The sequence below is a fragment of the Protopterus annectens genome, chromosome 7.part0 (genome assembly GCF_019279795.1).
Source record: "Protopterus annectens isolate FY-2018-M chromosome 7.part0, PAN1.0, whole genome shotgun sequence".
Classification (NCBI taxonomy): Eukaryota; Metazoa; Chordata; order Ceratodontiformes; family Protopteridae; genus Protopterus; species Protopterus annectens.
Window position 1 is genome coordinate 248,927,629 of NC_056739.1, and position 16,341 is coordinate 248,943,969.

At 39.8% G+C, this 16,341-nt stretch overlaps 1 protein-coding gene across 1 annotated transcript in view; it reads left to right on the plus strand.

Annotated features, from left to right (window-relative positions):
• LOC122806377 (EF-hand and coiled-coil domain-containing protein 1-like) overlaps positions 1-16,341 on the plus strand; it is a 194,772-nt gene that overhangs the window by 171,162 nt on the left and 7,269 nt on the right. Inside the window, exon 5 of the mRNA XM_044076731.1 lies at positions 14,441-14,510. Coding sequence (XP_043932666.1) covers positions 14,441-14,510 — 70 coding nt within the window. The remainder of the gene's footprint in view (positions 1-14,440; positions 14,511-16,341) is intronic.

The window sequence follows — 16,341 nt, forward strand, 5'->3', positions numbered from 1 at the left end:
CTTCGATGTTCTAATATAGACCCAAATTCAGTAATGTGTAAACATTTAATTTAGTAGAGTTTATTGTTGTTTGACATAATTTACCCCATTAAAGCACCCTTATTTGTCTGCACCAACAAATTACTGTTAGTAGCCTTCTAACCACAATACACCACATCCCTGTAGCTTACCACTCAAAGGACTGGACAGTATGCATATGAAATTTCCTAACGTCTGTGTAGATAGCTTGGTGGATAGGAGCTTCTTGAGACAATGCAATTGTCTTATGTTTACTGACAACCACTTTATTCTTTAAGAGGCAGACAATAGTATGCGAGAGGTGTACTTCTGCAATAACACTGGAGGCTAAACTCTGACATGTACATCAGGTTATCAAAACCATACAAACACCCACCTCACATAGCACAAATCACACACAGACTAACAAAAGCTGAAGCACTTAAATGCAATCTTCTTAAACAACAAAGATAGCCTAGACCACCTGTTGCCAATGCTATGTTTCAGCAAGCCCAAAGGCACTCTGTGTTGTGTTAGGCATTGTTCTTTTCTGTCACTCTGTAGATCCCCAATCACTACTAAGCCTCTTAAGGCAGGCAAACACAGTTCCCGTGACTATCATCATAGGGGTCTCAACTATAAGATGTACTGATGCCCCTCTAACCAGGTTGAACAAGATGATAACTCTTAGTTGCTTATCTGGAGCCAGGATTCACCAAATCACATATGCACTTAAGTCATTACACCACATATGATTCCATCATAGTCCATGTAGGTGTAAATTACCTCAGATGTACCTCCCTGGAATATATGAAGAGAGGCATTATGGAGCTTTTAGACTGTGTGTCTCAGACTGGTATGAGTGTAACACTGAGTAGCATATTACCATCACTCAGGATGATGCCACAACATGAGCAAAAAGTGACTGATTTCAATATCCTCCTGTCTTTCTGGTGTCATTTTAAAGAGATCAAATATTTGTCAGGTTGGGAGGACATAGTTAACAGACCATGTTGCTTTGCCAAGGATGTTCTGCACCTTTCCCTTCAAGGCTTTTGTATACTGGCTAAAACTTAGTCTACCCCCATAGTGCCTTTTTTATGCAATGTCAAATTAACAAACCTACTGACATAGCAAAATCAACTCAACTGACCCTCTGGGTGTTGCTGCTTAATGCCGGGAGCCAAAAAAAAATCACTCCCTCCAAGTCCTCCTGATACTAAAGAATATAGACTTATGTGCATTTACTAAGACATGGTTTAACTCATTACATATTAGTGATGTCTACATGTGTTTCTGCAGTTGCATCCTACAGACACCTCTAGGCATCAAATATTGCTTGCTCATTTTTACATTAATTTCAAAACCATGCTACATACAAACTATTAGAATATTTCATTTAAAAGCTTACACAGTACAAAAATAAGTGCATTGATATTTGACCTCTGTCTAGTTCAGGTAAATATTAATACAATTATTGTAACACAGGGGGTAGTACTTTTATCTTTTAACTATACTTTTAACAAGAACTTGGATGGTAACTCCAACCTAATCTAATCGATCAGAATGTGTTGTTAACTTTAGCAATCTTAAATCCCCCCAAAAATGTCTTGTGAAGCAGAAGTAACATATTTATTTAAATTGTTTTACTATACAACAGTATTTAACAATTTGAGATACAAAAGCCTACCTGGAAGCTTTTCCTGGAAGATGCTTGTTGCCTCTGATACAGTAGCACCAGTGTCGAGGATATGCTATTCTGCACTTTCCTGGGAGCTGTCTGGAACCCTGACAGTGGACAGGAACTCTTTCTTTAGTGTTAGTGGTGGCTGTGTAACACCCCCCCCCCATACCTATCCAGTCATGGCCCACTGCAGCTGCTCTCTTCTGTGCATATGAAATCATGTCAGTGGCACTATGGCACACCTGTTCATATGTCCTCCTGTGGCCACCCACCCATTAACATCATCGACAATCTGCTGCCAAATCTGCATTCTACGTGACTGGAAGGCACCATGTTGCCTAAAAGTGTCAACAATGACCTGATTTTCAGTATCAGTGAAGGGTGGACGTTGAGGATTGAGACACCTGGGTGGCATAGTCCCAGATGTCCTAAAAGACAACAGAAGGACAATACACATAAGTATGACATAACTGCAAAATAACTTTTCCTAGATAAAACAGAAAAGGTAGCATTTCAGTATTACTCACTGGAGAGATATAAAACAGTCTAGAGATTTGAAATACGAACAACAGACTGGATGCAATGAAAAGGAGAGTACCGTTGGCAACATATCCTTGTTTGTGCCATAACAGAGCTGCGGTTTTGCCCCCACCCCCAAAAAAGAACAGGCAAATGACACATTTTGCTAACAAACCATCTTTGAAATGCTAACAGTGCTATCAAATGAACTGTCCCTGAAACATGTATACAGATTTATCATGGAATATTCCATTTTAAGGTATTGGCAATCATGTATACCTGTGAAATGCCCTGACAAACTTGCCTATGGCATCAGTACAATTCTAAGTAATGCATACAGATAAAAGTGTAAAAGCCTTTGCTACAGATTTTTCTTAATTACATTCCACCATATGCAGTATGTAGCTGACTAAATGCAAGCATACCCTCTCAAGTTCAGTAATCCTTCTCTGAAGATATATCCAAAAGTAATAGCCTCTTTTCTGTGTTCTCCACATAAACAAGTCTTCTCACTTTCAGTTTCCATAGCTGCACAGTTGCCTTTTTGTGGTGTAGATTCAGGGGTGTCAGCACAGTGAAGATGCAAAACAGGTGTGAACTTGTTAGAATTGCTGAATCCCAAATACTTGGCTCCATGAAGCTGATGTAAACATAGTGCAGGTACTCCCTAAGTGTTTGTTTTTAATGGATTTCAACTGTGGATAATTACTGGCTGGGAGAAGGAAAGCACAACAGCACTGCATGCTGCCCTACATCCAGTGGGTGTGTCAGGTTAGACTTACAAAATGTTAGATGTGAGGCTGGAAATGTAAGTAAGTAGCACACAATTCACAGGTTCTGTCTTTTAACATCCAACCTCCTCTTCATTTGCTTGCACCTGCATATGAGGTTATTGTTATCTAATATACTCACTCATTTTAAGGATAATGATTTAGAATGGCACACAGACTGCATGTCTCAGATTACTGCTCAGATAAGAGAAGACTGACCAACAAATGCAGAGAGTTAAGATGGAGCTTAATATTTGCAAGCAACAGTCATAACTTATTTGTACATTTATTATTTTTGGATGTGCACTAACAATTGTATGGTTTCATATTACTGTAGATGATGATGCAGTTGGTTGTATGCAGAATAATTTCAGTTCCTTGCTCCAAAGCTGTTTGTCTGGAAAGAGGGATAAGGGACATTTCCTGTGTTCTTAAGGTTCGATGGAATGAGAGTTCAAATCCAGGCCTATATAGAAATACCTCACGTGTACCAACATTTTCTAATGTGTATGTCATAGATTGCCTTCCCTCATTTAAACTACTACTCCTTTTTATCTCTTTTTTTTCTTTTCTTTCATTTTTTGGGGGAGGCAGTGTTCGCATGATGCGCCACTTAGCGCACTCATGGGAAATGGAGGAAAATGAATGTCAGGTTTGGCTGAGCTTTTCTCATTTGCATGAAGCTCAGCAGTGTGCAAACTGGACAACTTGCCCACCCAGGAAGCATACAGAACACATGAAGACAAGACTTAGACAGTAATTGAAACTGGATACCATAAATTAATTCTGTCGGGCACCATGTAAACCAAGTGGTGTTGCATGGCAGTTAACAGAAAGACCTTAAGAATGATTAGTAAATTAGGGAATGTCATGTAACTAGTTCTGTAGCAGCAGGTGTAAGTGTAGGGCTGGAGTATGGATGGCTCTGGGTTCAAGTACAGTGTGTGCAACCTTTTTTTTTACTGTTGTGACAGTGCAGTTTATAGCAATGAACTGGAAAACAGACAAGTGTTGCTCAACATTCTTATGGCAGCAGGTGTAAGTGTAGGACTGCCATACACATGGTCCTAGGATCTAATGCAGGATATTTCATACACTTTTACTGTTGTTCCACTTCATATTCACTCTCACTGATAACACTTTAAATAGTGGAGCTGATATCAATTCTATGCATGAGGGATGAGACATTATTGTGTTTTCAGACTGAGGGTATACGGTGTACTATATTATTTCTGTAAGTATAATTTTGCTATCTGGACCTGCATGGCTTTTACAATTACCTAAGATACATACACAACTCAATAACCTTGTCAGGTCACAACACATAAATGTGTGACAGCTCAAACTGTAACCTGTATTTATGTATGATTCCTGACTATGTCTGAACAGCACCACTTCTGTGGCAAAGATGGAAAATCACCACTGTGGAAGAAAATGTTTTGCTCCTCATGCCTAGGTTTGAATCTCAAGTGAAAAATCAATTTTCTTGGTGTATAAAGGTAAAAACAAATGTGTCAGGTCTATACATTTATGCCCCCAGTGCATGTCTGGAAAACCTAACTCACCTAATAGTTACCTTCCAATCTCCAATATATATTTTCAGGCTACATAAGTTGCCACCCCTCAAACTAAGGCCAAGTGTCAGATTAACCTTCCAGTTTCAATTTAATTCCTCCCTGCTTGGCACTGCTGCTTTCTGCATAACATAGGGCAAATATAGTTGGCATAGTTGCTCTGGATTGCGCACTACCAGTAAAAGTGATAACTGGAAATGGTGGGAAAGCATCAGTTTCCATTGTTGTAGATTGGCTTGTAGATATGGCTGGCAATAGAGGGGAAGGTGCCAGGATTAGGGCACAAATGTGGGGTGTCCAGGCGTTGAGGATATTTATTAGACTCCTGGTAAAGCACCACAGCCAAAAACTTTTGCAGGTGGACTATTCTGGCTCCCAATACAAGTCTGAGGTGTGGAATAGTTTGGTCTAGGCTATATCTAGTGCCACTGGTATCCCATGCACTGGAGAGAAATGTAGGCATCATTTTAATGACCTACACAGGAGAAAAAGGAATACTTTCTACCATTGGTTGGAGCAATTTTAGACTGCTGATATCCCATAGCTGTGTTACTATGACAATAAAGAGTGCTTGTAAGACTCGGAAAGCTTAATATAGGCAAGACTGGTATGCATAATGCTCTTCTTTTAATTTCTGTTCTTTTCCCAGCTGCTACTGAGTGCAAGTTCAACCAGCATGCTCATGTTGCTCATTGGAGAGACTGAGGGAAGCAAGTGGTATGTAGGCAGCACAAGAAAGTGTTATTGTAGCATTAAAAGTGAAATACAGCTTTTTTGGTCTTTTATTGAGTTGTATCAAATTGAGCATGTGTATTCTAACTGTAAAAGCAAGCAAGTATACATGCATTAGTGTGTAGCACAAACCAATTGTAAGACTCCAAAAGTAGACTGTAGTCAGAGGTTTTGGGTTCAAATACTACAATTCACAACTATACAATACTGTTATTTCTTCAGTAATTATAGAAGGTTACTAGGCTATTCACCCGGATTGCATTTCAAGCCTAGCCATTTCATCCCAATGGAATTCCATAGATACTCTAGTTAATACCCAGGATTGTATTTAGTAGTGACTGCCCATGTCCAGGAGGGTTGGGATGCTATCCCTGGTAAGAATTTATGGTTCCCCATCCACTCATCCAGGTTCCTTTTGAACATTGTCTTGAAGTTAATCTACTTCACATGAATTGGCATCCTCTGGAAGACAAATCTCTCCCTCTAGCACATCCTATTCAAGTCACAGGCCATATTTAGGTAACTGGAACAGGTAATTCTAGTCTTATTTGATTAACAGATGTGCAGTAAATTCATTAGGTTTAGGTGGGAGATTGCTCTGTAAGCCAAGCATAAGTCTTCCCTTAGACGTCTATACAATATTGAGTCTAGTGACAGGGACTTTAGTCGGTTTATGTAAGGCATGTGCTGGAGTCCCTTTATCTTCTTAGTTAGAAACCTTTGAGGTGTCTGCAATTGCTGCAGGTGCTTTGCATGGTACATGCCAAAAGGGGTGTTTTACTCAATTATAGGCCTGATTAGTGATGAGTATAGAGGAGATATAATCTCCTTTGCTCTTGAGGCAATGCTTTTGCTAATCAAGTGTGCTATGTAGAAAGCCTTTACTACAGTAGACACATGGTGGTCAAAGTTAAGGTCACAATCTCCTTGTGATCCCAGATCCCTTACCACTTCATAGGTACATAGGGTATTGTTGTTAATTTTATGATGTGAAGGGACATTAGTTTTACTGAAGGGTGACATGTGCCTGACATACAAGGCCATGTCCAACCCGGAATTAATGGACATGCTCCACCTCAAAAAATCCAAATACACCAAAACCACTAGAGCAAGCGACTTAAACCTTAGCACGGATATAAATAGGACGTGCTGGAGGGATAGACTCAGAGACTCCCTATGCTGTGGAATAAAATCCCGGTCCATGTGAGGCAGAGCACCTCGCTGGCTCTGTTCAAGAGAAATCTTGACCTGTGGATGGGAGATCGTAGGTTTACCCCGGAAATCATCTCTGTGTCACTGCTGGACAGAGGCACAACAAACTAATGGGCACAGTATTTTTTCATATAAGGGGTGGCGTAAGCCACAAAACTTTGGGCTAGGCTTATAAATGCCTTAGGGCAGATAGCCTAGTATAAACCTATGAACCTATGAACCTATTTAGTTTGAGACTGTGACTAAGACACCAGTTGTTGGTCCGTGTAAGACCTTCCTGAAGTATACTGACATCATTTGGGGATTTGATAATTACACTCCATATGCAGTCATCCAAAAATTTGTCAGCCACTCTATACCAGTGGCACAAATGCTCTGCTTTAAAAATTTAATAATTGGAGCACGCATATGTGTAGTATATGCACATTTCAAGATTACTTTCATCAGTCTGAAGTATAGTGTGCATCTGTCAGGACGTTTACTTAAAAGTAATACTTCAGATAAAAGTAGTATAAATGTATTAATGCATTGTATGTCACATTTGAGGGTACTAATTCTCTCTCTCTTTTCTCACCCCAACCCTTATCTCTCTTTTTTTTATTTTCTATTATGTGTCTTCAAATTGTGTCCATATCATCCAAGTGTACTGCATCAGTAAATGCTACACAGTTCACAAAGTCGGCCAGCCACAGTGCTATAGCACAGATGCCCAGCACATCTGGGAGTCAGCCTGACAGCACTGCCCCTGCTGCCTCTGCACAACCTGTGCCTTCACATATGTCTGCTCTGGAAGCCGGTGAAGTGGTGATTTCATCACCCTCAGGGAATTGCTATGGATGGTGCATAGGGTAATGCACCACAACATTGGTGTACGCCTATGCTGGATGGAGAGGCTGCTGTCCCTTATGGTCCATAGGAGGAGGAGGAGATGTCACTCACTTCTGCCTCCACTGGAGTAAGGAGACAGTGGCAGTCCAGTGGGTGAGGACAATTCTCAATGTCTCCAAGCTTGATGTCCATGAGCCTGCATTGCCCCATCCTTCACCCCAGTCATGGTGTCCCTAACCTTTTGTGTTCATCTCTGTCCCTTGTTTTGTTTGTCATGTATGATTGCATTTACTTCCTCACCTACCCAACTTACCTGATGCTGACCTACCTACATCCATTACCCAGTAGTCATCTCTTACTGAATTAAAAATAAAAACAGGTACCTGTCCCTCAAAAAAAATCACCCCATACAGAGCTCTCCATTTCACACACGTCTTCTTGACACACTTGATTCAGTCCAAATGGCTATACAACATGATTGTGTTGTTGTCAACCATCTTTGTGGAAGTGACAGTCCAAATTCAGTTAATATTCTGCACATATTTTCAGCTTACACTGCTAAGGAAATGGATAGCTATGTTTTTTCCTAACTCCATGCTGCATATTCCAGTATTGCTTTCCCTTTGTTTTTTTTTTTTCCTCTGCTTGCCCCCAGTTTCACCATTGTCCTGTCTACCTCATTTTAACACCTTTAATCTGGTCAAAAAAATAGAATCACACAACACACACAAGAAGCAGAAAAAGTAATGGAGTCCTTCACTTTTTGGGCTCTATGTTTGAGCGTAGTTTTGCATCACGCGCCAATGCACAGTGAAGGTGAGTAGCTGCTGTAATCTTTGAACAATGCCACTTACCTACTGCACTATGCCAACACACAGCAACAAATGTACTATAAAGAACTTTTGTTATTGCATTATCAATATTTATTTAAAAGTCTTTAAAAGTATTGGATACACCTGAATTCAAGCCCAGTATCCACTGCACTCAAAAAGAAATGTCAGTGCATTTACACCTGCTGCCACAGAGTCAGTTAAAGCAGCAAGTGTGTTTCATAGACTCATTACTCTCAAACTTGTCAAATTGCATCTTGCATTTGTGCACTGATTTAACTACACACAAACAAGGAAAGTATTGAAAATGTAAGTCTCAATGCGCAAACACTTTGTCAACCATTGTGCAAACCCACTCCTCACTGCACAATGGAAGAGTAAATATTATTATATATTACTGCTGTTTACTGTCAATTACATGTCTATGACATGAAATTACATGTAGGAACATAACAAACTGAAGGCTGTGTCTAACAATATGTAACATATTTACAATACAGCCATGCACTGCAACCCTGGTGCCTCAGTATGTTTTTCACATATATATCACCTACATTACAGAAACTAATATCAATGCTGTGTGATCTGCAATGCACATTAATTTGTTAACATGCAGAACTAGAACTATTGACCCTTAAGCCTAAAAAGCCTTATTTGCAAGGTTTGGGAAGGAATCAGCATGGACGTCATCCACAGGGACATGAGTGACCCTCACCACACTTAACTCAACCCATTTTGGTTTTATCAGGGGTAGATCTTTTGTATTAAATCTAGTGGATGTCTTTGATCCTGATCCCAAAGATCTGGATGAGGGGTAACAGGACATACCACCTCTGATGAGTTATCCAAGGCCTTAGCAGTATCCTCCAATCAGGCATCATAGAGAAAATCTCCCATCTGGGAATTAAACCATACATTACTAGATGGATAGCTAACTGGCTCACTGACGGAACATGCACTGCCAAAGTTGGGGACTACACCTCTACCACTACTACAAGGATCTGTGCTGGGTCCCCAACTGTTTGGAAACTATTTCTCTGAAATCCAGGCAAAGGCAGATGGCCTTTGACTTGCCAAGTTTTCAGATGACTGTCAACTGTATGCAGTCATATAGATTCCCCCAACTATGTTAACATATTACAGAAGGGACTGACAAATTATTAGTGTCAAACTCACAGACTGAGCCTTAAAGCAAAACATGCCTCATTGTCTACTTTGACAATGAAGTACCCCTACTAACCATGGTATACATAGCACCCCTCTAAGCTCAAATATAGTGTTGTGAGAGTTGGAACACATGTTCATAGCAATCTACATTTCAGTCACTATGTGTCCATAATGGTAAGACAGCCATTTGACATTGCGGTCCTCAGAAATAAGGCCATCACATCCAAGATAAATGAGGTCATAGCTCTGCTATACTCTACCCTTGTCTGACCACTAATTGAGTAAAATGCTGCCTTCTGTCTGTACTTCACCAGACACCTGCAACAACCAGAGAAAACACAGGTTTGTGACTGAGAGAATCCAGGGCCTCCAAAACATGACATACATGAAAAGACTGAAAGACCTGTCACTGTGCAGAGTATCATGCAGGCTGCTGAGAGGTGACTTATGCTTAGCCTACAGAGCAGTCTCAGACCCAACCCTGCTATAAATTCTGGAGATCTGCAAATCAAATGGGATAAGAATAACTTGCTCCAGTTATATCAGCCTAGCCTATGAGATAAACAGAACATGATTGAGAGACAAATATATCTCCCAGCAATTGCAACTCCTCTGTAAAAGGCTCCGACTACATGTGAAGCAGTGCTCCTTAATGACCAGTGCAACCTTGACAACTGGATGGGTGATTGTCAATTCACCCCTGAGGTGGCACCTACAGGGCCATTCAGTGCTGATCACAAATTTACTCTGCTAACAATGACCATCTAACTATGCTCAATAGTGGTAAATGTCTTGGGGCCATTAGGCTAGTAACCTCCTATGAAGCTATGAACCTGTGCAGGCCTCCCAAGGTCTTCTCTCCAAAATGCCCTACTGATGTCCACTATAAGTTAACCTGCAGTCTTTTAAAAGTCAGACTTGTGCTGTGGTGCTTGCATAAAATATTGTGTTCTGTAGTCTGTGTACTTGGGTAGAGGTTCTGTTCTCACTGCAGTCAACTAGAGGTGTGTGTGTGTGTGTGTGTGTGTGTGTGTGTGTGTGTGTGTGTGTGTGTGTGTGTGTGTGTGTGTGTGTATTCACTTTTATGAACGGTCTTGCTTGACATTGCAGAAAGCCTTTTAAACCAGCATGTGGGACACTGTTATGACAATATTCTCCTAAACAGACACTGCTGATGTCATCAAATATATCTGATTTTTGGATATGCACTATTCCCACCACAGAAGGGTCAGAGACTGGCCTGGAGGCCAGGCAGAATTCAACTCATCCAATATGATACAGATTACAGTAACATGGCTTTCATTCCATCCACATACATCATGGCATGGTTTGTAGGCCCTGTGTTTTTTTGGTAAGAAACTCCTATGGTCTCTCCAGCTACTGCATGTGTCTGGTGAGGTACATGCAAAAAATAGCATTATACTTTCTTAGTGTTCTGTACAATGCTGTCATACAGTTCTAAGATCTGAATATGATAGCGTGACTAATGATGTGCACAACATAAGCTTTCAATATCACTTGGTCGAAGTTCAGATTGTTATCTACATGTATTGTTAGTGCTTGCATCACTGGGTTTCTGCATAACAGGACTGGTTTCAATACTGTAATTAGCATGGCATTCCACTTTTCAGAAGAACAAAGTAAAGATTTCTGCATTTATATATAGATCATGTGGCTTTGTCACCAATCATTTGTCTGTTAGCCCCTCCTGTAGTATGTTATCAGCATTGGTGGACTCAGTGATTGCAACTGATATGCAAGAATCAGCAAACTTAGTAAGCCAAAGGCCATATACTTTTGCTGTTTGGAACTTATTTCTCGGCAGTTCAGGCTAAAGGCCAAGCACAGATCCATGGGGTATGCCACTGGTGACAGCTCTACTGATGCAGGTTGATTCATCAACTTTCACAGTATGTGTTCTGTCGGTGAACCAATTGGTTACTCATCTAGTAATGTAAGTAGTAATAAGTAAGTAATAAGTAGTAATGAAAGGGTTAATCCCCAGCTTGGAAAGTTTCTCAATAATACCTGCATGAGTGACTGTGTCAAAATCCTAGGCCAGATCAAGATAGGCAGTATGCACTGTCTTACCTTCATCCAGGCCTGTCGCACAGAATCAGTGAGCTGTGACATCACAAAATCCTAGGCCAGATCAAGATAGGCAGTATGCACTGTCTTACCTTCATCCAGGCCTGTCACACAGAATCAGTGAGCTGTGACATCACAGATCACCTATGGCATGACTCAGCACATACACCTTCCTGATACAGTTGAATACACACTTCAACACACCCTCCACACAGGCTATGTTCCCATAGAAGGATGTAACATGCATCCACCTGAGATCATTGAGGACATGCATGGTGATGACAGTATCATCCTGTTGAACTTTGACACAAATCCACACTGAGGTATTCAATCAACACTGTCCAATGTTCCCATAAACAGCTGTATCACCAGATAGGTAGACCAGTGAATCGCATAATTGGCATCTAACTATGTTGACATTTGTGAAGTTACTTGTATATCTGGTCCAGTGATCAGGTCACTACATTACAAACAGCTGCATGAAGAACTGCAGAATGTGGGCAGTCACGGACTCCAACTGTGATAGCAGTGTAATACAAACATTAGCTACACACACCAAAGATTGTTGCCACAGCCATGACAACACCTACAATGACAATGAAACATGGGGGGATTTGTTATGTCAGGAAAACAACCACACAGCCTAAAAATAATGTAGACATCATACCCTATAATGAGACCAATAGGTATCCTACCTTTGTCCTCTGGTAGATGGTAAGTGGAACATCCACTAGGATGTGCTCAAAATGATGACTACTCCCTGTATGTAACATAAGTACTGAGTATATGAAGGACATCAACATCAGAGGCCATAAAGCCCCCATAGTTCCCAGCTTTCATCACACCAGTAACTGAATAAAATGCATCCTTCTTCATGTACCCCGCTACACATCTTTCACTAATGTGTAGCTGAAGTGCACTACCTTTGTTACAGTGAGCTGTCATACAGCTTATTGGCTATACCTAGGTATTCTTTCTCTGGCATAAACATTACTGTCTGATGGTGTAGAACCCCCATCAAGTTGTTACACCAGATGCATGTGTGTTACCTGCTCTGGTGATGCACATAGTATATACATAGGTGTTTGACAACATTAATGGCATGAATAACATTTATGACAGTGTGGATTGTGCTCTGTCCCTCTCTCTCCCGATATATATATATATATATATATATATATATATACACACACACACAGCAGCATGCACACCAGTCAGCTAGCTTGTATTGCTCATAATGTCACTTATGGGTATAGCAGTGTCCCTCTTAACCCCTTCAGCAGATTTTTCAGTGCCAGGACAGTATGCATAATTACCCTCATGAAGTGTGGACATAACAAAATAGTTGTACAAGTGTGATTCTGCAGAATCATCTCTGATCACTCTAGATCACATATATTATATCAGAGGCATGAGATTACTGGTGGTGGTATTCTGATATTGTCCATAGTTGTAGTTGCTTCTTTTAATGTTGTCCATGAGCCTTTACTTGTGTCCCACTTGCTGGATATCTCTACTGAGATTACACTGCTATTAAGGCAAATAAGTTTGCACAGCTTCACAATATTCACCCTACCCCAATTGTATGTCAGATCCCTCATAGATGTCCTCTGCATTATTCATGTAAGGATGATTATCTCACACAGACATCCTCCCCATTATGTCACCTTGTGTGACAGTCACACAATGCACATTTTCACTGTGCAGTCCCTTACTGTACCACATTGATTGGTGTTGTTGCTACAGTCACCTTCCATTGACATGCCCTCATCTGCTGTTCATTAGGTTGTTTCACTTGTCCTCTTTCTTGTATTCATTCCTACAATTCATCTGCATGTCCCTATTCAGTATACACACTTCCGCTAAGTGTTTATTTTACATGGCATTCCATGTACCCTTACAGATTATTTACACAACTTCAGTACAGAATGCTAGAAATGGGATTTCACATTACTCCACACTGTAGATACACTGTCCTGTACTGTGTTTGGATCATATACTTAACATTCATGCCTCTCAACTGTCCAGATTTTCTGAGAATGTCCAGATGTGGTCATCGTCAAATGTGTGGCTTTCTGCCATATCAGTGGGTGATCTCGGGACTATGTGACTCAATAATTACATACATTTGAGTTTCAGACTTCAAATCCTTCAGACCATATATCTTAACACAAATCCCTGGTAGTGTTCCCCTATTATGCTAGCCTTTGTCCAAATGTCTTGCACTAAGAGATTGAGATCCAGTTGTAAAGCCCTGGTGATCATTTTGGAATTCTGAGCAAAAATGTGGACCCTCAGTGCTCTTATTTTAAAAGAACTGCTATCCATATTCACTTAACATGGTTTCCTGGCCAGCAACACTGTTACCACCCACAAAACCTCACTTACTTGTGTTTAAATGCAGTGTGCAGCATAAATATGCAATGAGCACTGCTGCTTACCACTCATCACAATGCACACATGTAAACTCCATGTAGGCTTCGTGCGAAGCCGACGCAGAGTTTATTGAATTCCAAGGATAGTCTACCTCAACTTAGCTCTTCCTCTGAAAAGGAGATGATTAGTGAGACATATGTAGCCAAATGCTACATATTATTTATCATCATTTTGTTTCTGGATGATAGGACTGAACAGAGAGTCAAACATCCATCTTCCAATTGCATTCATAGGTTCATAAGTAAATACTGGGCTATCAGTCTTTCTGCTGAGTATTACAAGCCTAGCCAGTGACCAGAGGTCAGAATCAAACCCTGAACCTCATATCTATGAAGTTTAGACCTTAACCATTATACAAGCCGCCCTCCTTCCTATATGCTTCTACTAGTAAACACAAAATATTCACCACCGGTATATATTGATAGTGTTCCAACTGTAATTTTGTTTTATGGAAACATTTGTACAAAGCAATGGTGTTTTGAAATGTTAGCAGAATCACCGATAAATTTGCATACTGTTTAAGTCTAAGTAGCTCTGATTTGTTTGTTCTTTTTTTTTTCAGCTACTGACATTTCTTTTTTCTTTTTTTTTTTTCCATCTTAGAATATTTCACGACGATACCTGGGTAAAATCATTATGGATTCTTTGGAGTCATGTAGCATAACAGATCAGGGTAAGAACTTCAGAACTAAAGTAAAAAAAGATATATATCTTCATAATTAGAGAGAGGGAGGGAGATAGACGAAGAAACATATTTTCATTTAAATATGTTGTCATCCATTACAGATGTTTGTATTTTTCAGTTAAAACATTACTAATCGTATTTTCTTTTAAATAAGTAATCATTATATCCCTTTCTTTTAATTTCACAGAAACTTTTCTTTCATTCATGTCTGGGGAACATGATTCAGTGACTCTCTTCCTTTGTAGCTGTTTGCTAAACATCCTCTTCTCTCTACTGTCTAAAAAAACACTCGTTCCTTAACCAGCAATTTTGATGTACCATTCTACATAAAATATCTAGTATATTTTCAGTAATAAAAAAACATATTGAAGTGTAGTTATCCTGTAATATTATCAAACTTCTGCTGTATAATGAGGTGCAAGGTTCTTGTGTTGAGTGCTTTTAGCACCAGGATACTGCTGTCCTTGTGAAATGGACAAATTTACCCCAGGATTCAGTGGCCTAGATCTCCTGGACAAGGGTATTATGGTCTGAGCACGAAGACTGGTATGGCGTAAATTGTCACAAAATTCTATTGTGCTGAAGTTCATATTTCTTCTATGAATCTATAAAATATATCATTAAATCTCTATTCTTTTAATACTTTAACTTGGATTACATAACTGATCATAAGGCTTGACTGAATAAAAATTTTGCATAAGCTTTGAATACTTTATCCATTTTCTTTAGAAACTTTCTTATGCAGATTATCTTTACCACATTCCAGCCCTTCATCTGTTGTGTTATTCAGGGGTGTGTTATGCCATGTGTCAAGTCAAAGCTACACCATTTTTTTGTGTGGTGGAAACTTCACATGGGTTGATCAAAGCTTGTTCAATTTACAAGCTTAGACTCTATAGTGTTTCTGCACAAACCATTTGAAAGCTTTTGCATGCTTTATCTGTTCTCCCAGTTGTTTAATCAAATCCTCTCAAAATGCATAATGTCACTGGGAACATTTCATATTACAGAAGTCAATGCATAATATTCAGTGGTATAATCCACTAAAGTTGCATGTCTCAGCCATCACCTCTGCATAAGGTCATTTTTTTCACTTCTGGATTATTTCTTTGTTCTCCTTACATTATTTTAGCCACTGCCATTTTTTCACATAGCTATTCTTGCAAAACAATGTTTTCCCAAAAATATATTAGATTATTTACCTTCATCCATTGCCACTATCATCCACAGTTTGTGGCACAGCATTTGTCAGCAACTTGCCATGCTTAGTGGTCTACAAATCATGCAACCCAGCAGCTCTTTTCCTGGAAATGCAATCATCTACTAGGATGATCATTGCCAGCATTTTTCCATTCCATCTCCTACTGTTGCCTTTTTTAAATGGCTTGTTCTTGACAGAAATCAGTCATTGTGGCCATCTGATGAAATAGCAAGAAATCCCCATTCTGGCCAAATTACTCCTAATCAAAATACGTGCCACTTGAAGATATCACCTGAAAATGCAACAAGCTTAATGGGACTAATATTGCCAACTTGGCCAACAAAAATTAAGAAAATAAAAATACACACAAGTCTCCCTGCCATATAGAGTATCTCAACTACTTGCCCATCTGTACTACCTCAGACAATTGCCTCCCACCATCCTCCCATCTTGTAGGCTATATAACAGCAATTAGTGTTCATATTTGTCTTTCAAAAGAACTTCCTTCCCATAATATCCTTCTCTCCCCAAGTCCACTGCTGTCTCTTTCAAGAGAGTACCTTCCTTAAACTACTTCCCCTAGCATGTTAACACCAGTTCCCAAATTACACTCTTCTT